The sequence below is a fragment of the Vollenhovia emeryi genome, unplaced genomic scaffold (genome assembly GCF_000949405.1).
Source record: "Vollenhovia emeryi isolate VEMERY1.0 unplaced genomic scaffold, V.emery_V1.0 DF939171.1, whole genome shotgun sequence".
NCBI lineage: Eukaryota > Metazoa > Arthropoda > Insecta > Hymenoptera > Formicidae > Vollenhovia > Vollenhovia emeryi.
The window spans coordinates 348489-372781 of record NW_011967195.1 but is presented as its reverse complement, the minus strand read 5'-3'; the positions used below and the strand labels follow the sequence as shown (position 1 = coordinate 372781).

The following is a 24293-nucleotide window of genomic DNA, read 5'->3' as shown; positions in this document are numbered from 1 at the left end:
TATATCTTTGCGATCCACCTTGAAACGGCAAGATTTCTGTTTAATAATTTGAAAGAAAAAGAATAAGCACAAGGCATCGCTTCCGTCATGCTCCTTCTTCTGGCATTAATAATATACAATTAGACCTATAAAGTTTGTTGGAAAGCAGGCGAGGTAAAAAGCCAAGGTAGCTTTGGCACACTTTTCTTATCGGATCCGCGAGATCGTCCGCGAGATGCGGTTTAACCCTGGAAGTAGCGCAAGCATCGTGCCCGACCTCACCACGAGGCGCTCGGTAGTTACGACGTTAACCACTTTCAGGCTGAACGCATTCTGCGTTGTACATAATCTCGAGGTGCGCATTAAAAAGTGCGCGATTTATGAAGCTGCGCTCTGCAAATCCGTGATACGATCCCACGTCCGAGCCTTGCAGCTTGCGTTGGATACGCGCGTTACACGTGGAGTCTATTAAACGTCGCTGGCAGTCCGCGAACCTTAGAGGTAGCTCCCGATAGCTGCAAGCGACGCTGAAATATCCCTGTCGGATTATCCCACCGTTCTACCGCGGCGGTACCCAAATCGGATTAGCAACGTCAGAGGACGTCATTAACTTGACCTGCTACTAACTAATTTCGCGCGTCTGACGATCCGCAACGATCCGCCGATTACTCCTTGGCTCGCGCTCGCCGATTCCATCTTAATCGTATGTATACGGCGTTTAGATCGAAGCGATACGAAACGTGTGTCGTGCATCAAGTTTACGTCACGCGCGCGGTATTAAACGATCCGGCCGTTTTTCCGCGCGTTTTATTGCGCGTTAATCAGCGAACTGAGTATTTCGTGTCGGCCGCGCCGTGGAATATTCGCGTGTGCCAAGATATTTTCGTATTTGCCTGCCGACGTGTCCCGCTTGCGGGAGCGCGCGGCAAAAGTTCGGGCGCACAAATTCGCGGCTAATGCCGAATGTCGTGGAAATCGTTTAAAATATAAGTTAAAAGTTGCGCGCCCCGGACCCGGGAGTTCCGCCGCATCTCGTAATGGAGTTTGCGCAAATGCCACCACTACACATACCCAGAAATCCTGAAAAGCGGCTTAGCCTGTCGATATTTTCCAGGATCACGTAACTACAACTCAACCTTTAATCTCCCAGGGGGTGACAAAGGTTATGCCTGCGGCGACCTCGCGAGCTTTCGCGCCGATCCAATGCATACGTAAGAAGCTTCGTCAGATGAATGCAACCTTGGTTACTTTCCCAGGCATCTCTTCGTTCGAATGTCTGACAGCTTCTCCTTTAAATAAATTTTCTCGCTCGGTTGAACAGGCGCCAGCTATGTTACAAATTACTCCTCGCGTTACATATTTATGAAGAATACGCCGTCGCATTTATCATAGCATCTACAACCACCCGGCTCGAACGTGCGCGCGTATACGTTGACGCGTCACGTGCTAACTACGCCAGTTATGCGCGCGCGCGCCCGCGCCCTCTCCCTCTTCGGAGGTTCCTTGCGCTCGGGACTGCAATGTAACATATTTTTTATGTTGGGACTGTTACACTTAATGTTTATCTCAAAAGATTACATATCTTTACGATGCCGTTCCTCGGCCCCACGTTCCTCGGAGCAATAGCCGCTGGCAATGGTGTTTTGGTATTGGAGTCGTATCGGGCTCGCGCAGCGAGATAGGAGTATATCGATTCGCGGTTAGCGTTAATTTTATGCAAGAACGAAGATGACATCGTAGTTACGCTCCCGGGAGCTTCGTCGATCCAATGCATACGTAAGAAGCGTCACCAAACGGGCGCAAGCACGGTGTACCCTCGGCAAACGCTCCCCGCAGGCCCATTTATCGATTCCATGCCAACGGAAAGCTTTCCATTAGCGACGTACCAAGGCGTTCCTGTACGTGCTGTACACGTTGCGACGATGTGCATTTACTACGTTCGTACCGGGGACTCTGCCTATTGTAGCCGGCCAATCGCTATCGCGGAATCGCATGCAAACGCGTATCCGGGCACTTACTTATCCCGCTGCCCGCGTATAACGATGTGCACGTCCATTATGCATAATACGCCGAACAACAAATCGATAACTCTGCGTACGCGTACGTATGCGTGGCTCACGCGTGTGCTGCTGGTCTGCGGCCGGCGAAAAGTAGCGCGCCGTTTCCGCACGCACTTTGTCGATCAGCCCGGTTTATGTCAATCGCGTTATTGTGCGCCTATCAACGGGAATTTATTCCAATCGAGTAGACGTATCGTATCGCGAAATGAAATAAAGTCGCGGAATAAAAATTAAATGACAACGGATGGGCAGTGGCGATCTGTCGTCCATTTTTTTTCAAATTTTATTATTTTTCGATCGGCGTATTTTCCCCAGCGGATATTGAAAATTAATTAAAAACACACCGTTATGTGTGTGTGTGTGTGTGTGTGTGTGTGTATGTGTGCGCATATATCCTGTGCTTCAAAATCACGCAACTTTGTTAACTACGTTCCTGTCCGCGAAGAACAAGAGTCCGGTTTGCATGAATACGTTTATTTCGCGGAAATAAAATGGATTAATATACATCATCCCGGTAGACTAACAGTGTGTGTCAAGTTAAACGGATGAACTAAAGCTCCGGGGAAACAAGAACTATTATTATGTTACAGCGCTATTATACTTTGTCTTCCGAACAACTTTAAATGCTCGGGTTTTATGGAGCGGAAATGTACGTTCCATTAACAGTTTACGATTTTAGTAAATAATGTACCCATACGTATTTGTTCCGGCGAAATGTTTCGATCCGGTGAGTTCCAATCGTGCCGCCCGTGTCGCGATTCACATAAATCTATTAAGCTGGAGAAAGTAGCGTAGAGAAATGTCGCAATTCCAAATCGCGCCGAAGTAAAAAGGATCACGAAAACGCGATGTGAGAAACGCGTTTTCACTTCTCCCGCTCGGAAATAATAGCGGTGCAATGGACTTTATTGCCCTAGGCGCTACACCGTGCAATAAAATGGGATACGCACTTTTCTCCGCCTGCCTCTCGCGTTGCAGCGTATAATATGTCGCGCATATAAAATGGCTGACACGAAGGGCGTGAAATGCGTTGGAAATTTCGGAAATTCTGCCAAAGCCGCGTGTTCTTTGCCTCCGGCACATAAATCGCCATTATGCCCCTTGTCATTTTAATTTATTATTCGATATTTGAGAAGCAAGTACAGCTTGAACGCGCATCTCTTTAGAAAAGAAGATACATAAAGAAATATACCTTGTTCTTCACTTCTGATTTCAAACGGATCGTTTATCGTCGTGCAATTATTACGGAAATCCTTGCAGCTACTTTTTCGCGGTAGACATACGTACGTACGTTTACGCGTTAAAAAAGACAAATAAATCTTTCATAGGATTACTTTTATGGTGAAGAAGACGGCGAACGATCTTTTCTATGAAATATGAGCCCGTAAATAAAAAACGCTTTATGTCCCGGCATTCGTCGTTAAAAATACAAGTACATGTCAATATTTTTTTTTAACAGTAATTACGGCGCGAATATTTTTGAGCACATCAAATGAGAGTTGATTATACTAAATTAAAATTTCTTAACGACATACCGTGGTATCGAACTATCGCTGGTTTCGGATACGGTATTGCGGTACATCTTTCAATTTTATTGCAACATTATAATGTAAATAGACAAGAGAAGTTTATGCTTGAACACTTTTCATAAAAAAAAATATTTAGCGAATATTTTAATTTTACGCTGAATATTTTATTAAATTAAAACAATATTTCTTTGCAAGTTATTAGTTTCCAAAACTTAACAGATCCCAATATTAGTATTTTTGTTGCTTTTAATTTACAAAGTTTGTAACTGTTTTTTTCCACTGGGTAAGAAATTAAGTTTTGTAAAAAAATTTAGAACTCGATTCTCCTTTATTGTCCATCTTTGAAAGAGAACCCCGCTGTATTGTAGTGTTTATCGAGGAGGAAACCGCTGACCAAAATCTTGTACACCAATGCCTACTAATGCCCAGTAGGCATTACTTTATCTTATAATCTTATTTTAACTTATTTATCTTGTTTTATCTTATTTTATCTTATTTTATCTTTATATGCCCCAGCAAGGCCTAATGCTCAAACTAATGCCCAAAAATGCCTAGTAATGTCGCAAATCTGTACACCACAATACCCTCAGAGGTTTACCCCTCGGCGTTCATAAAGAAATAATAAGACATTACATAACAGGAGACAGAAAAGAAGAAAATAATTTAAAGTTAAAAGTTAATTTTAAAAATTATATATAATATACGCATTTCAATTCCACGCTGAATATCTCGAATTAATACGATATGTTGATTTTCCATCTTCAATTTATTCGCGAGATTTCCAGAGAGTGGCGTATATACACGGATATACACAAATATTTACGCGCAATTATTAGCAAGCACATTTGCTCTTCGCGTGATGTGCATACGCATTAGATTTCGTACAATAGATTGAATGAACGGATTGTGCATCGCGAAGAGCAACATGAGATACGACGTGTGTACGTATAAAGAGACGATGAGGGCGGCTGGCGTACAAAGACGGTGCGCGAGCGGAGAGAAACTAGAAGGAGGGAAATGTTGGAGAAAAATAGAGAAGCGTGGGAGAGATAAGAAGAATCTCTGCGAAGGCGCGAGAATTATAAGGAGGGCGACCGTGCAAAAGAGAGGAGGAAGGAAGTCAGCATGAAAAGTGTGCCGACTTTTATTACTCGTCGTTCGTATCCGTGTACGTACACTCGCGCGTGTATGCAGTTTTCGCATATATTCCGCTAACGCTGGACCTGCTCTCTGTATGCGAGAGGGCTGAGCCGCTTGCACCATCCAACCCACCTTTTATATCGTCGAAAATAAGGTGCACGGTCTATCAAGCGGCTGTCGCGACCATTGCCAGCAAGGCAAACACGCCCCGCCTTTTTTCCGTCTTCCTCGCGAATAAATAATTCGCTCGTGTATACGCGTCGCGTCAAATTAAGTGTTTATTATCCTCTCACGATGGCGGCGATAAATTCCTCGGAGCGGCAGTTAGTGCCTTCTCGAGGAAGATTCGTGGACTACTCTCACAACGAACGTATGCGTGTTTATGGAAGGCTAACGTATCGTCTCGCGCCTCTCCCGAATTTTCTCCAATGAATTTCGCAAAGCTCATATTTTTAACTTTTAACAAAGGCCGTAGATCTTGCCGATCTTTTTTATTTTTCACTTGTATTTTCTTCTTAACACGTGCATCGTTTTACTATATGTTCGTATTCTTTTGTCCATTATTTTTGTTATTATTGCATTGCATCTATTATTTCATTTATTATTTAAACATTTGTAGTATGCACGCGTTACAGTGATGAATAGAATGGTTGTGACATTTTTTTTTACTGAGTTTAGGAACGTGCGTTTAGATTCTGGATTACGTTCCAAAATCTTCTTTGCCGAAAAATATTTACTCGATGGCCATCCCGAAACCATTTTGAGCGTTTTCGACCTAGTTCTCAGGTAAAATTGTCCTCGGAGAAAATGTTTTGGAACGCAAACCTGAATGCGCGTTCCTAAACGCATAGAAAAAAGTGTCGCAACATCTTTCTGCCCATCACTGCACATATGTGTTTATAAAAGGCACATTATTCGATCGAAATATATTTTTCTAATTGACTTTCTAGAGCAAGTACAAACGGAGCGACATTCTCGGGAGTAACAATTAAATAAGTATAAAAAGTACTTGTGCATTAATATATAATTTTTATTATCTTTAGATAAAATACCAAATGATATCGCGGCGAAAATAGTATACTTTGAAATTTTGTGAATGGATTGTTTTCAAGTAAAGCGATGTACTTTGTACAGGTGAAACGCATCCTTTTTCCCGTCATATGTTACGTTCAAAATCTGCACGCGATTTTTGCGCAGCCTCCCGCCACCCCGCTTCCTCCCCAGTAGCGAATCGTCAATTCTATCCGATGCAGTCGCACATTGCGCTTTAAAATTCACGCGTCAACGGTCGATATCGCGATGACACAGATATCTCGCCCAATAAGAGGAGGCTGCATACAGGAGATTCTACTACCCATCCGCGCGGACATCGATCCATTTCCGTGACACGTCTACGGTATATGATATCAGCCTTACACAACCGGATATCCCTTTTCTCCATTACTCCTACCGAGGTACGCTTCGTGCATTCGATTGTATTTATCGTCGTCTTAACGCTAGATGACGCACTATTAATGTAACAAATTATCCACAACATTTGGAATGATTGCAACGAGAAATTCGTATTCGAATTTCCAATTGAAATGCACATTCCTATATTTCGATATAATATTTATTATCTCGAAATCAGGGCAATTAATGTTATTAAAAAGAAAAGAAGGATATGCATAAAACATTTGTTATCAATTTACAAAATGATATTGTTGGAATATCGCATGTATCTTTAATATACTTTTAATTAGAGTAGGCTGTAGGCAAATATTAATTAATCTTGCGCAGATAAAATGTAATTTTAATACGCAAGTCAGGCAGCGTTATCCGAAAATAATATTTTGTATATTTTAACGTTTAATGTGTACGTCGTTTCTTCTCGCAAATAAAAATGCGTAGTTTTCAGTTCAGCGTATCGTATCAGCACCTACTTTCGAATGCTGCCACATTGAGGACACTTATAATACGGCACGACATCGTGCGGGAATTCTCCTTTGCATTACGTTGCGATACGTTCGACCTAATTTTGTTCTATTAATTAGTACTCCAGGACCGCGATTCTCACTCGAAAGCCAGGAAGCCGCGCGGCGCTTCCGAGAGCGCTTCGTGGTGCATAATTAACGGAGGGAACCTTCCCGATGCGTTCTCGAAAAGAGAAACGTGCGGCTTTTGAAGTTACCCCGTACCACTCGCGACTCGGTAACGACGTTTTTTAACGGTTCGCCGATTTGTCGACACGCGAATGCAGTTAATTTAATATCGGTTCGATGACACGTTTTTTTTTTAATTTTTTAGCTTCTCAGAATCTGCGCCGCGCGTTACGCAGGGGCAGCTGACAGTAGTAGAAGTGACAGATTTTTCCGACATACGCGCTCGCTGTGTTTCATTGCTGGAGGATTTGCAGGATTGCTTTGATATAGGCGCGGTCCTTCCATTTCCATCAATCCGATTGTTCCGCTTAACGTTTGTCGCGCGTTCTCAGCGTCTGCGCATATGCACACTCTGATAAATAGGCGGATGCGCAAAGCGCTCAGGTGATACAGACCTGTAAACCAAAATTGGCTTATATAATAGAATAAATCTATTATGCTTCTCTATATTGCGTGTGCGTCTGTAGAAATAACATAGCGATTCAAATTGAATAGAGAAATTTATTCCTTTGAAAGTGAGAATTCAAAGCCTATTTTTCACCTTTTCATCTAATTTCATTTTCTTCGCGATTTTTATTCTCTTGTTCCGTTTATCTTTGGTCAGAGTGTCCTTTCAAAATATAATAAAGTTTCATTTGTTAAGAATTTTATTTTGAAATTGTTCGAGGCCTTCGTGCGTCTTTACGTCCTTCATAAACTTTTTACATCCTGTTCTTGCTGATTTCACATGCGCTTAATTCTCTTATTATGCAATCTGGCCTATCATTTAAATGATTGCAATAGATGGGATCTCGCCCTGTAATATAGAACGCAGACAATTTGCATGTCGAGAAGTCAGGCAGCTTTATAAACCCGCCCGCATTGTAATTCTCAGCGTAATGCCTTGAACCTGCAGATGCACTTGATGTAAGTGGAATGCAACAGTGCGTATCACGCGCGGAGTACTCATTCCACGAATCATCATTCCATTCACCGGTGTTCGACTTGCGGGAGTTACGTTTGGAATTTCTACGTCGAAACAGAATGCACTTCGGTAAAGTTCGTTAAGGGCGCTGCGTATGACTTGTATTCGTCGAAAATACGATATCGATTTGCGCAGAGTTGTATTTTTACGTATCCGCAAATGCAATGGCGAAAATAATATTACACAAACGTGCAAGTGTGTAGAATTTGTAATGGCGCGAGTAAACCAAATATAACACGCATTTGCAATTATTTGCTCGTTCTGTTTTTCTTTGATACAACGGCAGAGAGAAATCTTATGTCGAAGTTTTAAAGCGGTATTAACATGTCGTCAATTTGCGTTTTATGATCAGTGATTATAATTACTTTTGAATTAATTAATCGAGGGGGAAACAACTGACCAAAATCTTGTACACCAATGCCACTAATGCCCAGTGGGCATTACTTAATCTTATTGTCTTATTTTATCTTTATATCTTTCTTTCCCCCAGGGAAACCGCTGAGGGCATTGTGGTATACAGATTTGCGACACTACTAGGCATTACTAGACATTTTTTGGGCATTAGGCCTTGCTGGGGCATATTATAAAGATATAATAAAATAAAATAAGATAATAAGATAAAGTAACGCCCACTGGGCATTGGTGTACAAGATTTTGGTCAGCGGTTTCCCCCTCGGTGTAAATTATATTGCAAATGCTCCAATTAATTTTTTATCAAAAAGATCAATAAAAACATAGTTCTGGGGAATTGAAATATTTTCTCACAAGTACATTAGATAAGATTTGTAGAAATTAACGAGATTTCAACAGAAATTTTGGGCTATGACAAAATATCAAATTACTCAAGCCTGAAATTACGTTTTTCATGCGTATTATCGACTGCATTATTACATAGCCAGCATACCGTATGCACTGGCATGGCACTCGTCTCTTTGGAGCGCTGGTATGGCGATTATGCCCATGTATATACGTGTAACATACCAAAAGATACGGTATTTGGGTCATTTATGGAAATTTGATAGAAAATGAATGCAAGTATCTTATCAGCTATTCATATTGCTTTCGTGTCGCGAAATTACGTGGAGTTCATGTTGCAAGAAATTCCAAACTGTCGACCTCAATTTTCTAAGATAAACATTGTGTAAATCAGGGCCAACGTTAAACACCTGTAATACCATTCACACGTACACGCGCGAATATCGGCGATGATAATGATAATTATTAAAATATGTAATAACGGAAGAAGAAAGCAATTAAACATGTTGAATATATAAATTACTTGTGTCAACGTATGCGTTGACACAAAGAGATGCAAAGATAACATTTGAATAAATTGCAAATTATACACGCATGCGCACGTACATAGAATATACGTGCAGACTCGAGAGGAATTCTAGTTCGAATGGCTAATAAATTTTGCCGGAAATTTCACTTTACAATTATGTATTCGTTCATAATAGTAATACTAAATTTTCAGACAAACGAGCGCAGAAGTCAAAACTTATGCGTTATGAAACTCTCGCGCAAACCCCTCGTGATAATTGGTCGCCCCTTCATCGATCTCACATGTCCTGGATTTCGCTATATTGTTTTACAAATGTGTCAACGCCGCCACCGGGCGCATGCGGGGTACGAGACCGTTTTAATGAAATTGCCAAATTTGATCAGCTACGTCCGTATTTATCTGCATACCAGTTACACGATTGCCGAAGTGGCGCATTACTACATGAGCGAGGGCGGTGGGTTGAAACGTCACATCCTCTCGCGCGGCCACAGCCGTGCGCTACGTTTCCGGATGCGAATTATACCTATTGAATACATGGCGTGCAGCGGGCGGTCGCGCTTCTGTGAAAAAACATCCCTTTGTTGGGAAATCACCTGCTTCCTGGTGAGCACGCGTAACATTTATCGGGGACTGTCAGCTCGTGCTACCGAATCGCCGGCAAAACGCCGTAACGCTGCCACACAACGGGTTCAAGATTAGTTTAACCCTTTGATCGTTGCGTTAATTCTGCCGGGACGTCGCGCCCCTATCGCGCGGTTGTAGGCACAGGTGCGCGCCTAGTCTCTGAGAGAGCGTGCTAAATGCCCCACCTATTATTCCTTTATTCATAGAAGTTGTCGCGAAATCCGCTGCTATTTCGGCGTATCTCGAAGAGGCGCGACAAATATGATATAATTGTATTGCTTGGTCAAAGATTGCGTAATTTTAAAAAAAGGTTACCTTAAGTGACTTCTGTGACGTGCTATTTTAAGGAGAGATGAAAATAGTCTGCACTTTTCTCGGTAAGCCGATAATTTCCGAGCGAAAGTAGAACAAGCCTCGTCTTCGGAAGACAGCATGTGTGTCACTTTCATTATTTTCTATTTATCTTCTTTTAATTAAGTTTTTTCTTTTACTTATTCAGTTTTTATTGTATTATTTGAATTTTTGCAATTAGTAAATTACTTGTTTATTTTCGTCACAGAAATCTCAATAAATCATTATATGATTTGTAACAAGTCGTTGGACTATATTAAAATTTCTGTTCTGCTAAATATAAATCTTACGAAATTCTTTATACCATTTAGATTTAGAATATTTTTATATGTTGAGATATAATTAACATTTTTTAATTACGTAAACTTGAAAACTGTAGTATAATATATTTTTACGGACTTTTTCTTACTGAGAGAAAGAAGTACGAATAGATAACAATGAAACTTCATTCTTCGCTTAATTTTAATATCTAATTTTAATTGCAGACTTCGTCTTTAAGATATTTAATGTTAAAATTATGAAGTAGTAAAAGAAAGCTGACACCTTAACATCATTATATAAGTAACTGGTACTTGATCGAATTTTGCTAAGCAAAAATTGGTTTCAGATGTCTCAAAGAATCTGCAGACAAAGTTCGCGCTGAAGGCTATGTATGAAACTCTCTGTCTTTATCATTTGTATAGCTAAACTCCGAATGCTTTAATACGATACGTTAATATTTAATAACAGTCTAGAAATTATATGATATAATTAAAAAATTTTATTATTTCATATATATAATACATATATATATATAATATGTATATATTCGCGCTCGTTAATTAAATTCAGTCAATTTATGAAGTGTTTTGATTAAATAACGAATTTAATTAAAGCATTTTCAAGCGCATAGTGTTGTTCGGACGATACTTTGTTGACTATTCTCGATGAGTCCTCGATGAATACCTTGCCATCTGAGGGTTAACGAGTAAGAGTAACCAGGGCACCAAGCTCACCTCGCTCACGAATTCCGCCCTCGTATCCGCGATGATGTAGGCGTTGCTTTTTTGTCCTATTGAAGGGCGAAGGGGAGGACATCGCATGGAATTAATTAAATAAATGGTGGGCGTCGGCGTTCATCGGAACGGCGTAATGGCGGAAGGGCGCAATCGACGTCAGGAAGGAAGGAAGGTATAGAGTAAGGAACGTGGGAAGGTTTCCCCTCCATCAGAGGATCTTCCTCGTTCTTACGTTGCCATTTTGTCACTCCAATTCCCCATTCGCAGCTCACTGAGTTCATTATCTTCTAATGATATTATTAACTAGTATATTTTTGCGCGATGTTATAAATATTACATGTAGCGCGACGGAGAGATTAAAATTACGTCAATTATTGATATGACTACGTTAACGTGTAACTAAAATAATCTAAATCGCGATAATAATTTATAAAGTTAATACCTCGGATATGAATCCCGATAAATTTTCGACTCTTCTAATGCTATGAAACGATTTTTCTCTGGCATTTAACGCGTTCGAAACTTTTCTGCCGCAATAATTAGGAATTATGACACGGATGGAAGGGAGCTAAAAAATTCATGGAAATGAATACGAAGGATTTCACCTAACTTTTAATGTGCCCCGTATCGGCATACCATCCATATTTCTCGGAAAGAAATTAAATTCTGTGGCGTAAATTTAACAAAAGTGGTGAATTTTCAAATAGTTGGCGCGAACACGGGAATATGTTAAATATATCGCGGTATCCGTGAAATTTTTTGTTTTTATTTAAATTTCATAATGTCACCTTTCCTCGGCGATGACATTAATTTTTCTTTCAAATGGTCCTTTTTAACTACGTTGTACCGCGGTGTTGAATTCTAAAAAGGAAATTTGACGTTATCTCGAGGGAATCGTCGATCATTTGTAATCGCCTCGACGGGCGAGATGTTAAAGCGCTACGCGCTATTGGTCTTTAATTTCGTGATTATCCGTTCGACTGCGATCTGAATCAGAGGCGCTCTCTTTAGTTTCCAACTTTCTTTCAGTCCCTCTTTCTGTCTATCTCCCTCGCTTCCCCCCCCCCCCTCCTATGTTTCTCCTGCGCGCCACTCATTATCGTAATAGAGAATAATTTCTTAGAACGCGGCTCTGTGCGATGGCTACAAGACCGATCCGCCCGCGAGATTGAGGTCGTCTCGGATCGAATACAAAAGATAGAAAGAGAACAGAGAGTGGTAGCGAAGAAAGAGGGTATTCCACGGAAATTGAGGAATAACGATCCCCGGGGATAGGAGGGAACGGGAAAAATATTTCGTTACCTTCTCGGATTTCGCAGAGTTCTTTCGTATTTTTAGATCGACATCTATTAGTCGCATTCTGTTTGTTCGCACGGCAATAATGCGATTTTAATTAATTGTTTCGCTGCCTTTATACATCTCGCGGACGATATATATCGTTATACGTACATAAGAGATTTATTTACATGACTTATACATGTCGATTTCAAAGTACAAAGGAATTCCGGGAAATCCGAGAAGGTAACGAAATATTTATGTATAAATACGTCGAGAATGGATTGCAAATTTATTTTATGATGCACGATGTCTCTTACGAATATCAATTCTTTTCCATCCATAATTTCTATGTTTCCTCTAAAATTTACGTAGCCATAAAATTCTATCGTGTTAATAATAATTTTATAAGAGTGTTTATAAGAAGAATTGAAGCATATCGAAAGCCTATCCACAGCAGTGGAAGATATACTCACATGCATCATGTGTATTTTATTAACACCGTGTGCTAAACAAATGAACAAATTTCTTCTGCAGAATAATATTTAATTTATTTTATTTTTCTTATTACAAAGTAACATTTATTCAACAGCTTCGCAATTGCCGTCCTGTACGTATGGAATAATCAACTTTATTTATTACAAACTTCATATTGCAAGGATTGTGGTGATACAAAAAAAATATTTCACGCCTCTACAATTTTTCTTTTCGGAATAATTTATCACACTCTCTAATTAACAACTTGTCGCTATTTACTGGGAATAATTAGTTTCACATGTCGTCACCACACTTGAAGAAGCAGCCTCTGGCTCGCGCACGTTCGGGAAACTTTCTACGCCGTTATTCAATCCCCCGATGAGCACGATTAAGAGACTTTTCCGAGCTTAACTTCGAGCCGCAAGCTAGTCAAAGAGGCGTTTCGATCTGCCTCCAGCGGGTCTGCCTTTTGCTTTTTCCCTATTTCGCTTCCTCTGCCGCTCCGGCAACTTTCTCACTCTCGCACCGGTCGTATCCCTGCGTTTCTATGCGACGTGCCCTTTCTAAAATTAGTATAATTAGCTACAATTCTGAGTGGAATTAAAGTTGGGGATAAGATTACTTCTGTTCTTGCTATCTCATCCCTTGAGCGTCGCGCAACGTTTCGTCTTTTCCCCCTTGGAGCCGCGGCGTAATAAGATATAAGGTAAAATATAATACATTGTTAAAGAATACAATGTTTAAAAAGGAATAGATATTAATATATATATCGATATTATGATATAATAAATAATTGTTTGTTCCTTATGTGACTTATTTGATAAAGCTTGATTATATGAGATCAACGATTCGAAAATTGTATCAAACATATGATCAAAAGTAAGCTTTATTTCATATTTTAATAAATCTGCAACATAATGAATACGATAAATACACAATTTCAAACGATTAAAGTCAACATATGCTCTCTTCTTTGAAGACGAGAAAGAAAGCTTGTCTACGTGACGTAAGAAAATTCTGTCAAGTTTATAACCGTGTATGTATTTACAGACATATCGAGAACAAGAGAAGTTAGAAAGAAACAATTTCTTTTCTTAAAAAAAAAATTTCTTATTGTTATCCCCCGACGAATTTGATGAATGTTCGCTGCCGGCGGGAAAGTTTTGCGAAACGGAAATATATCAGTCTGTCGCGAAAGTACATAAATTTGTCACAACGAAAAACAAATCCGAGTCTCGAGATTTCACGAAACAGAAAACTGCAAAATAATAAAATTGTTGCGATCCCTCTATTGTACTATACTCGACGATTGTCAGATTGAACCAGATCCACGCAGAACCGCTCCATTCTATTCTTTAATTGTATTCACTTGGCGACTCGTCGCTTCTTCTTCTGATTGTCTTATACATCGGTAACACGTTGCACTTCATTTTCCTGCTCCTAATATCTTAGTGCGCTATTTCATTACGTCTTGGCCGTTACGGCATAAATACGCGACGAAGGCAGTACGGAAACAAGTCAAGTTGTAAGTTACTTGCATACTTTTCTTGTTACGTTTCGTTGAAAACACATAACTTGTTATTTGACTTGCTTCTCTTCTGGGTTCGCGTAAACTCGTCCTTCCATCGCGAATGCACGAAGCCAGTAGAAGGGCGAGTCAAGTAGCGAGCTACTTGTTCAGCTTCTTCGCCACTTTTTGTTGAACTTGGTACCGAAGCTGACATGAGTCGCGATAGACTTGCCATCTTCTACAGGTCTCCCCTGTGGTTTGTGTTTTACCGAAAGGCGCGTTCTCGCGAATTAATGCACGTTATCACCGGTAGACGTTTGACTCGGCGTACGGCGCAAGTAAATATATGCCGTGGGATTCGGGCGCGCGCGAGATTATCTTGGAGATCTTTTCATTTCCACTGCGGGCGGAGAGAAGACGGCAACGAAATAATGACGCCGTCCCGACAATCTCGGCGGGAGCTCGTTTTTCTCTTAACGAGAAACACACCTTCGTTACCCGCGGGATGAAACGCCAACAAACGGACATTGCCTTCCATTTCGGTAATCTTTTAACGCATCTGCACGAGAAATCTTTAACGCTCGAGTATTCTCCGCAATACCGTATAACTTGAACTGCTCAAACGGATACGTTTTATTCGAAAGTTACAATTCCTCAAGATTTTTTGCAAAACTGTATGAGGGTTCGATACTTAATTTATGCCTAAGTGAAGTATATTTTGCCATGAAATTCTTTATTCCAGATTATTCTCAGCTAGCTTAAAGATACGGCAATTAAAAAATAAAAGTGTAAAGAAGTGTGCTTCTTCTTTTTGTAAGCAATTACGAAATTATAAAAGTAGAGATAGTTATATAACAAAAAATATGTAGCTTTATTCCCTGCGTGTAATAATACATAAAGTTTTCAAATTGCATCACGTTAATTGCTTAATAATAAATCCTCCAAAATGTTTAAAACAATTTAGAGAAATTAGAGAAGCTCGTATTAAAAGTAAATAAAAGCCTAAGTATTAACGATCAGTGCTCGTTGGATTAGAAGCAGAAAGGGGCAACGAAGTTGTAGATTGTTTTCTTGTTTTTGCCGGAAAAGCTTACTCACCAAAGCAGGCGCCCTCAGGAACTGATTAAAAGCCCTTTGAAAAGTTCCTTGATTAAAAAGTCCTCAAATACGGGACACGAGTTATTGAACACGAAAGTTTCCTCGCGAAAATGAAAATTTTCAACTTCTTGAAATATAGATTTGTATTATCAATGTCTGTCGTTTATATGATTTATCACCTAGTACACTTTCTTAACTTGTGATTTATTTTTAACTAAGTAATCTAATAATGCAGAATACTCTTAATTGGCATAGTCAATTTTCGCTCATATTAGATTTGTTTTAATTTATTCTCGTTAAAAGCAGGTACGAGTTAAAAGCTGGTACGAATTATTCAAGAGATCCATTTAAATGGTCCATTTTTGTAGATTCGATAAACTATTATTTATTAAAGCAAGCTTCACTTACCAGTCCTGAAACTAGCAAAACTATTTTGATCGGGTATAATAAATTCTGCTCTACTTTAATACGCAGATGTATATATTGTTTAAACGTAACTGGGAAGACAAGGTCTAGAAGGAGACAGGAATAGATATTCAAATAAAATACTCAAACTGTATAGCAAGTGAAAGGCTTTAAAGTACTTTAGTGGAACAAAAGCGTATAATTGATGCAAACTCCCAAGCGGAAAAGTTTGCTGCGAGGGTAAAAGCGGATGGCCGAATCTGTCTGATTTGCAGAATTGTTGAAAATAGAATAAGCGGCGCGTGCCAAGTTTCCTTTTATATGCTGAAATAAAATGAAAGAGCAACGTTTGTGAGTCTCGCAACAACGTTAAGTCGATCACTGACACGAACGCATGGTACGGCGCACTGAAACCGTGGGATGTGATTTTAGAAAATCTGTCTGACGCTGCAACGCGTGGAAATCGACTCTGTGCCGCCTGATCCTTGATGTAAGATGGGAACGGGTCAAAGAGATCTTGCCTAGCGAGAATTTGCTGCCTCCATTAGCGCAATAGCCAACCGAGAGGCTTTGCGAGTAAACATTTGCCGGATAAAAAGGGAATGCCATTAGCATGTCGATGGCGAGTGCTTTACGGTGCGCGGCGGCTTAAAAACACTTTGCGACACACGTAATGCCTGTAACAGGTCGCCGCCTTCGGATATTTACAGAACGATAATTCGCAAAGAATTTTACTTTTGCAAGCGAAAACGCACCAATGACCCTCGTCGCGCGTCCTGGGAGAAGAAGTTGCGATCCGAAAACTTTCGCAACGGAACGGGGGGGATTCAACAAGGAACAAAAGTGCATAAAGCACCAGCTCGATAAATAAGTAGCACGACCAGAATTCTCTAACTCGGACAATAAATTCTGCGCTGTTACGAATACCTCCCTTCGCGCTTCACGCTTGCCCGGAGTTCACTTTCGACTTATCTCTTAATTAATTAAAAGTTACAGTGGGTATTTCGCGACTATCTGCAATCCATGCCGTAGCGCCTCGCAGTACACACCAACAGTCATCAGAAATATTTCAACATTTATTCAGACAGTTCGAAAAAAGGGAGAGATACGAACTCCCCGTATTAAAAACTATTCTAAGACTTGACGAAGATCCTGTTGTTGTTCTAACGACTTAACTTTTTCTATGGATTATTTTCGTAGAAAGAAGCTAGTAAGTGCAATCTTCCAGATTTACAATAATTCGCGTATTGCCTCTAGATGAAGGAGAATACCGGAGGGATTCCGCGGTGATACGCAACCGTCAATCGGCTCATGATTGTTCAACAAACACCAAGATTAAACGCAGCGGTCATGTCCACTCGCCGCAAGAATCAGACGCAAATCGTGCGAATTATCATTGAGGGCTCGAATCCACGCGTCAACAACCGGGCGTTTATGTCCGCTAATATTGACGTTGCGTTAATACTCCAAACCGTGATCTATTATTCCATTAAACAAGATTTCACTCGCGGGAGCGTTTAGGAGCGCCGCACAATAATTTCTAGTTCGTTCAATCGCGAGGCACTCCCGCCGCGCAAAAGCCCGCCAACTTTTTCACGGTGCGCGACCTCCGGTGAATACCTACCGACGCTACCGGTTCGTTCTCGTGAAACTTTTTCCGAAGCTCGAGTTTAAATTGAAAGCGAGCTCTAAGCGCGAGTAAAATCGTCGTACGAATTTCCCGAGCGGGCGCAAAGATAATTCCAAAAGTAAGCGTGTCAACGATCCGAGCGGACGTTAAGTAGGATTTCTGTGGCGAAAATCTGGGGCTGGAGACGTTAAGACCAGCTGGAATTCGAAACGTCGAAACTTTCGGCGCCCATAGCTCACCGGTACGGCAACGTTCGGTCTTCGTGTTCTCCGGAGAATTTAATTGCGCGGAAATAACAATTTATTTGTTTATCGTGCCGAGCGAAACCTATCGGCAAAAAAAAGGGAATAGCGAGATATTTTAAACTTTTATTCGTAACGAGCGGAAAGCAAATTTCCATACGCCAAATGAAACCCGCCGGTATTTGTAATACACGCGGTACGATTACCCGGATAAATAGCGGTTTCGCTGCACTTGCGTTTTCTAATAAAAACGCGTGTTACGCAAAATAAGGTTTCAATGTGCTCTTGCAGCGAGAACAAATCCTAAGATCTAAACAACTTTGCAAAATCGCGAGAGAAAAGATATAACCGTTGGAACAAAGCCGTTATCACATTTCTAATTCTTTCTAATTCTTCCCAGTTAGATCAACGTCCCGAGTAGAAATGAAATCAGGCATTCCTTATGTCAGGGCCTGATAGGGAGGAAGTAAAGAATGCCCCAGGGGGGAAACCGCTGAGGGCATTGTGGTGTACAGATCTGCGGCATTATTGGGTATTACTAGGCATTACTAGGCATTTTTTGGGCATTAGGCCTTGTTGGGGCATTATAAAGATAAAATAAGATAAAGTAATACCCACTGGGCATTAGTGGGCATTGGTGTACAAGATTTTGGTCAGCGGTTTCCCCCTCGTACGAAAATTTCTGCTCGGGTTATTCTACTGAAAAGCGAAGAGTTTTATGACAATTGGTTTGATTAAATGTGCAATCGGTCTGACTAATATTTTCACAAAAATTGATGAATTTTTAATATTTATGGTAAGGTTGTAATATTTATATAATAATGTGAGGTATTAAATTAAATATATTAAAAATTAAACATACAATGTAATATTCAATGAAATATTCAATCTGTCCAGCTAGCCGAAATGTTTTTTTACATCAATACTAAATATTTGATAAATATGGCTTTCAAGGTTATTAATATTTAATAATTTCAACCTTAGTACAGAATGTCCCGTCGTTATTCTCAATACCTCTCTAATCAATCTCTAATTTAACATTAATATCTTTATTTTACCCTTCAGAACTTTGCGCTCAAATAATATACATATTTTAAATTATTAACGCGAATAAAGTAATTGTTAAATCGTCAAACATACCATTCGTAAAATATAGTCATTGTTAAATATATATTACAGTCAGATAAATGCTGTGTATTGGCAATAATTGAGTCATCAGTTTTATCATTATATAATTCGCCTCTGCTCTAGATGGGCGAGGCAAATAAAGAATGTTTTCCATTAACGCTGTCAGCAATATTTGTAGTTTATTTAATCCAGTGGATTTAATACAAACAATAATTGCTACCGAAGCTGATGTTGATTGCTCTGAAATCGAAATTTCGGCGAAATTTATTTAAAGTTTTTCATAAAACTGATGTAAACAAGGTCTGATATTTTCAAACAAAAAGCACGAAAAAATTGCACGGATAAATATTAGATAAACCCTGGCCATATACATTTTAAAATTGAAAATAGTAGGAAAGAGACGCAAATGTCATTTAAAGGTTGTGTAATTTACGTTGCTATATTTGCATTTTTTGTATGAAATTCAAATTGCTTTATTACATATCGCGTCGTACGAATCATGGGAGATGTAAATATTTTATTCGCTCGCTACTATTGCTCGTCACGCTAGCAGAGCAACGGGGCAAACAGCACTAACGAAGCCATGTTTGATTGAACATTAATTATAACTCGCTCAGATTACATCGAGCAGAAAACAGCATAAACGATACATGTGTCGATACACATGATTCTTTTACAGCCCGGTCGTGTGGGGTTATCTTGCATTGCCTTTTCCGTATTGCCACATGGCACACTCGCTACGGATGAGACTTTAGTAGCAGTTCCAATTAACCTAGCGGCCGGAATCAGCTGGATTAACGATCGCAGGAAAGGAACGTGTTTTCCGGGACTCCGCAAATTTTCCCGTGTATTTAATCAGCACGCGCAAACCGTGTAATTGCGCGTTACGCAACTCTCGGACAGATAAGAGTGTTACGCGAGCAAAACACGAGCTTAACTCGTTCGTTATGGAATATAATGCGTCAGGCTGTTAATTTTCTCCAAGTAGCAACGTCTTACGCAATCTGAACTCATTAGCGCTGTCGTCCATTAGTCTTGCCCTCTCTATTACGAACTTTGAGAGTACGTTCGAAAGTGGAAAGTTTGCGCCGAAAAGCCCAGTGGTACAGTCCTTGAATGTCCAGCTACATTCATATCGCAAGTTTGAGAGAAAATTATGATATTAATAACATTTTTCTCATCACCTCGTTGTTGCTAAATAATCATTTCGTAGATTACAATTGTAAGTTATGAAACATTTATTACGGCGCTTTTAGTGTTTCTTAGTTCAATTTAAAACAGTGCATTTATTCCTGTTTTATTCATAAGTTAAAAATTACAGTTTAATTGATTTTTTTTAAACAAAATGCTAATCTTCCTTGCGAAGAAACCGAGGGCGAAACCGCTGAAAATCTTGTACATCAATGCTTACTAATGCCCACTCACCACAATGCCCTCAGCAATTTCCCCCCTTGGAATAAACCTTTATCTTTCTTTGAAAGATAATAAAATGCCAGCATTAAATATCCTTCAAAATGTTATCGAAACGTCGAATCTTATATGAAATTGAGCGAGAAATGAAATTTTGTTATATATTTGCGTACCCGAATATTAATTCATCACAACTCGTTAATTTTCAAAATTAAAGGGCGTCGACGCTGTTTGACAGTTTCGACATTGAAACGAACAATAGCAGCCTCATTTGAAATTTCAGTGTCCACGTTGAGAAAAAAGAATCGATGGTCTATCGATCGGAATAATTTAAAATCACTCCGTGAGTGTCGCTGCCAGGAGTTCGCCGCGAAAATCGAGGTGTCAACGACATACTTTGCCGTGGCGAGCTGCGCGGAATTAGCGGCGGTCGCGTCAGCAATTTTCCACTCCGTACTTTTCTCACGGCGATACCTCCCTCATTTTCGCCGGCGTACGGTGGCGTAAATTTATCGTTCGTGCAGCGCAGCGCAGCGCAACGTCGGGCTTCTCGCTGGCGGGCACCGTCGTCGGCACCCCCCGTGTCGCTCCGAAATTGTTTTGCGCTTCGAAAAGCGTGCAGTATCACGCCCATTCAGAGATCTGATGCGTCGCACCGACCAACTGCGAGCCGCTACGTTGCACGTGCCAGAGCAAACACCATGCGACGCGCCTGCATTTTTCGTGCAGCGCAAACTTTCAATGAGCTGGAGGCGAATATATTTCACGTACGCGTTGTTGAAATCTGTCCGCATATTCCGACTGAAATATTGCGCCGGTACTTTTTTTAATGTAACACTTTATTTCTATCCGTTCCTCAGATCGGTATAAATACACGGAGAGAATTTTTCTCAACATTTATCCTGAAAATCGTGTAATCGTGGGACGATTTGACATTTTGGAGAGTTTTATGAGAGTTTGTTGAAATTTTACCATACATTTTACTAGTAAAGTGTGTGCTAAGTATAATTACTAGTAAAATGTATGGTAAAATTTCAACAAACTCTCATAAGGGCCTTCAAGATGCCATGTTGTCCCGCGATTACATGATTTTCAGGGTAAATTTTAAGAGAAAATTCTCTCCGTGTACCTCGGTTAAATCACGTTATTTTCTGCAGGCCTCAATGTCGCTCAATCGAGTGCTGTTTTTTTAGTTTCACATATTAATTAATTTTATAATATTAAATGGATATATTGAATTTGTCAATAACAGTGGTAAAAGTTGAAGGACGGCGAAAAAGGTTGACCCACATTATGAATTATATCATTATGCATAACTGACTGAATATTGTAATTGAAAAAAAAAGGATTTCAGCTTCTCATCATAAATGCAAACTAGGCTCTGTGACAAAAATTCGGTAAATTCGACGAGCACGTCAAACGCTGCGCCAGGCAAAATTTATTCGCAGGTTAGACTACGCTACACGATATACGTTTCCATATGCACATCAGTAGAGACATGAAAATCTTATTTCCTCCGTCGAGTTTCTGCGTGTTATTCACGTTGGCGGCCGACTTTTCGGTGCATGATAAACGAAGTTCTCTCCGTGCGAACAAAGTTTCTCGCCCCGCGTACATCGTACAGTGCGCGCGCACCTGTGTAGCAAAGGTGGGCACAGGATGTCGTTAGGCGAAGGTTGAAGCATTAATCGGATGTCTCTCTCTTGCAGGAGGACTTGGAACCTCGCGAGGATGCGGGACCGGCTCTCGTGGTACATGGTCTTCTTGATTCTGCCGACAATCCTCTTGGCCAGGTCGCTCGATAAAGGTAAGCGGCGAATAAAGAATCTCTTCTTCTTGAAATAAGTGTGTACTTAACAGCACGCTTCTCTTATTTTACACGTTTACGAAATAACTGGGAATTTATCGTATAAAAACGAACGTTTGCTTATCCATTTATTTATTAAACGGCTATTGTTTGCAAAAGAGAACGAATTACCTTAACGCCCTCAATATGTTTTTCGTTCAATCATTCAAATTATGTACAGAGATAACAATCGCATAAAATATTTTCCACGTCATTAAGCTGCGTCAAAATGAGCTTCGAGCGTAAGATATACAATTGTACTGGAAACTAAATAGAATTGCGAGTTAGTTTTATCGCTATTGGCGTCATTAATTTCTTCGTCATACAAGAAAGATGAAAAATACCAATAATAACGTACACGTACAATGGGTTAGATAAGATGGGAGATATATTTCGTCACGTGAGCGGCATAATAATGCGCGGAGACACGGAGCTTGATAAATTCCTAGGCGTTGTATCGTTAAAAAGTGCTAGGAGCTGGCCCTTTCTGTGTATTGAACGATAGGGCCATTATAATGGCACGACTGCGGTTCATAAAGGGAGCCTTTCAAATTTTGCGGAATTATGGAATGCCGCTTATATCGGGTGAAGTGAATAAGGCTTTCGCTTTCGATTGGCACGGAGGTCCGCGAGAATGCCTTTTCAGCGTCCGCGATGGAGCCGTCAATAATGCTGCTCTACAGATTACAATGCAATTACAATAATTTGTGACAAGCTTGCACTTCTCTCTTTTTCAAACGCTTTCACGCATTTAAACATCGTCGAAAATTGGAAAAAGTCAGGTAAAGGGATATTTCCTCTCGCGCGAGCGCAGTGCTCTTAACGTAAAAGCTCCTTAACGTTAATCGCAGGTGAAATTTGAATGAGGCGCTCGAAAAGTTAACGCTTGAATTTACATTCCGCGGTACAAGTCGCATTAGGGCGCATTACGTTCATAAAGTATTAATCCCATCTAAAAGAAGCGATATCGCGAGCAATCTTCTAATAATTACTTCCTCAGCAATTATGCCGAGGTGGAGTGCAAATTATGCACTTCATATCGCATTTTGATGCATCACTGCCCAAGATCGAAAGGCCTACCTATTTTTCCAGCTTTCGATTGCAATCGAAATGCGTTACAGTTAAGGCAAACTTATTATATTCATGTTACTAGAACAAAAAGTCGAACGAAGAAGAGATGACGAGATATGAATATTTAGTTTCGATTTATTTTTTGATAAGTTGCAATAAAGGCAACTAATTAATATTCACATATCTTCTTCTTCTTCTTAGCGTAAATTTTTCTTAAAATTGAAAAATATGTTGGTCGTTAAGATATTAAAAGAAAAAAGAAAAATTATGGGCAATGTGATTTCTCGCTTGGCTTTGTAGTGCGAGTAGCTGTCAGTGCGAAAATCATGTAATATGTATTTTGACAGAGTGTCAACGTCAGATTACGTCTTCTTCACATGAAAGAAATCTTAATGTGTGAAGAAGATCACGAATAAATATAAATTAAAACCGAACAGCGCGCGCAATGCTATTTCCAATAAAGTATTTAATACCAATTTATATTATTATTAAAGTAAATAATTCGATCATTTTTGCCCATAATAAATGAAGATTTGCAATTTAGTAATATACATTTGTATACACCAACTATTGAGGTAAAATCTCTAATCTTAGTAATTAGAATTTAAGTAACAGCGATTTTTGTTTCGAAACATTTTCTCGATTGAACAGAATTAATCGTTAATTTAATATCTAATTTAATCAGTACCAATAAGTCCGCAGAATGATACGCAAAACGTAGTAACAGCCACGGAACAAATTAGAAATATTAGGTATGGAATTTTCAATTTCGTAGGCGGGACAACGAATTCTCAACGTTTTTTTTTTGTTGTTTGTCTCTCGGCACGGTGACGTACGATGTTTTTGCGTGCCATCGTGCACGTGAAGGTCGCTGCGGTATCACTCGCTCGCCGAACGTCGACCCGGCAGGCAGTGGCGAGAGTCGCTCCGTGCGTGCTATTACTTTTGCGTTATCGGTTTCCAAGACTCGATCGCGACGAATGTAGGGATAAAACGCAATCGATTTGTACACCTTTATCAGTAACGAGTAACGTTCCTCGATTATTAAGTTCCTACAACTTGTAATGAGAAACGAATTGCGTGTTGAGGCGACGGCTCTTTATCAACGTACATAGGTATTTCACGAGACT

The 24293-nt window shown here is 40.0% G+C and overlaps 1 protein-coding gene across 4 annotated transcripts in view; it reads left to right on the top strand.

The window, feature by feature from the left end:
- The window catches only part of LOC105563819 (hemicentin-2), a 302661-nt gene that overhangs the window by 125650 nt on the left and 152718 nt on the right, over positions 1-24293 (top strand). For 2 of the 4 annotated variants that reach the window (XM_012015748.1, XM_012015750.1), the window contains exon 2: positions 21956-22053. In XM_012015748.1, the coding sequence (XP_011871138.1) occupies positions 21978-22053 (76 nt within the window). In that variant the 5' untranslated portion in view covers positions 21956-21977. Of the gene's footprint in view, positions 1-19550; positions 19740-19909; positions 19940-21955; positions 22054-24293 lie in introns of those variants that run through there. The other 2 variants (XM_012015749.1, XM_012015751.1) reach the window with 2 other exon arrangements.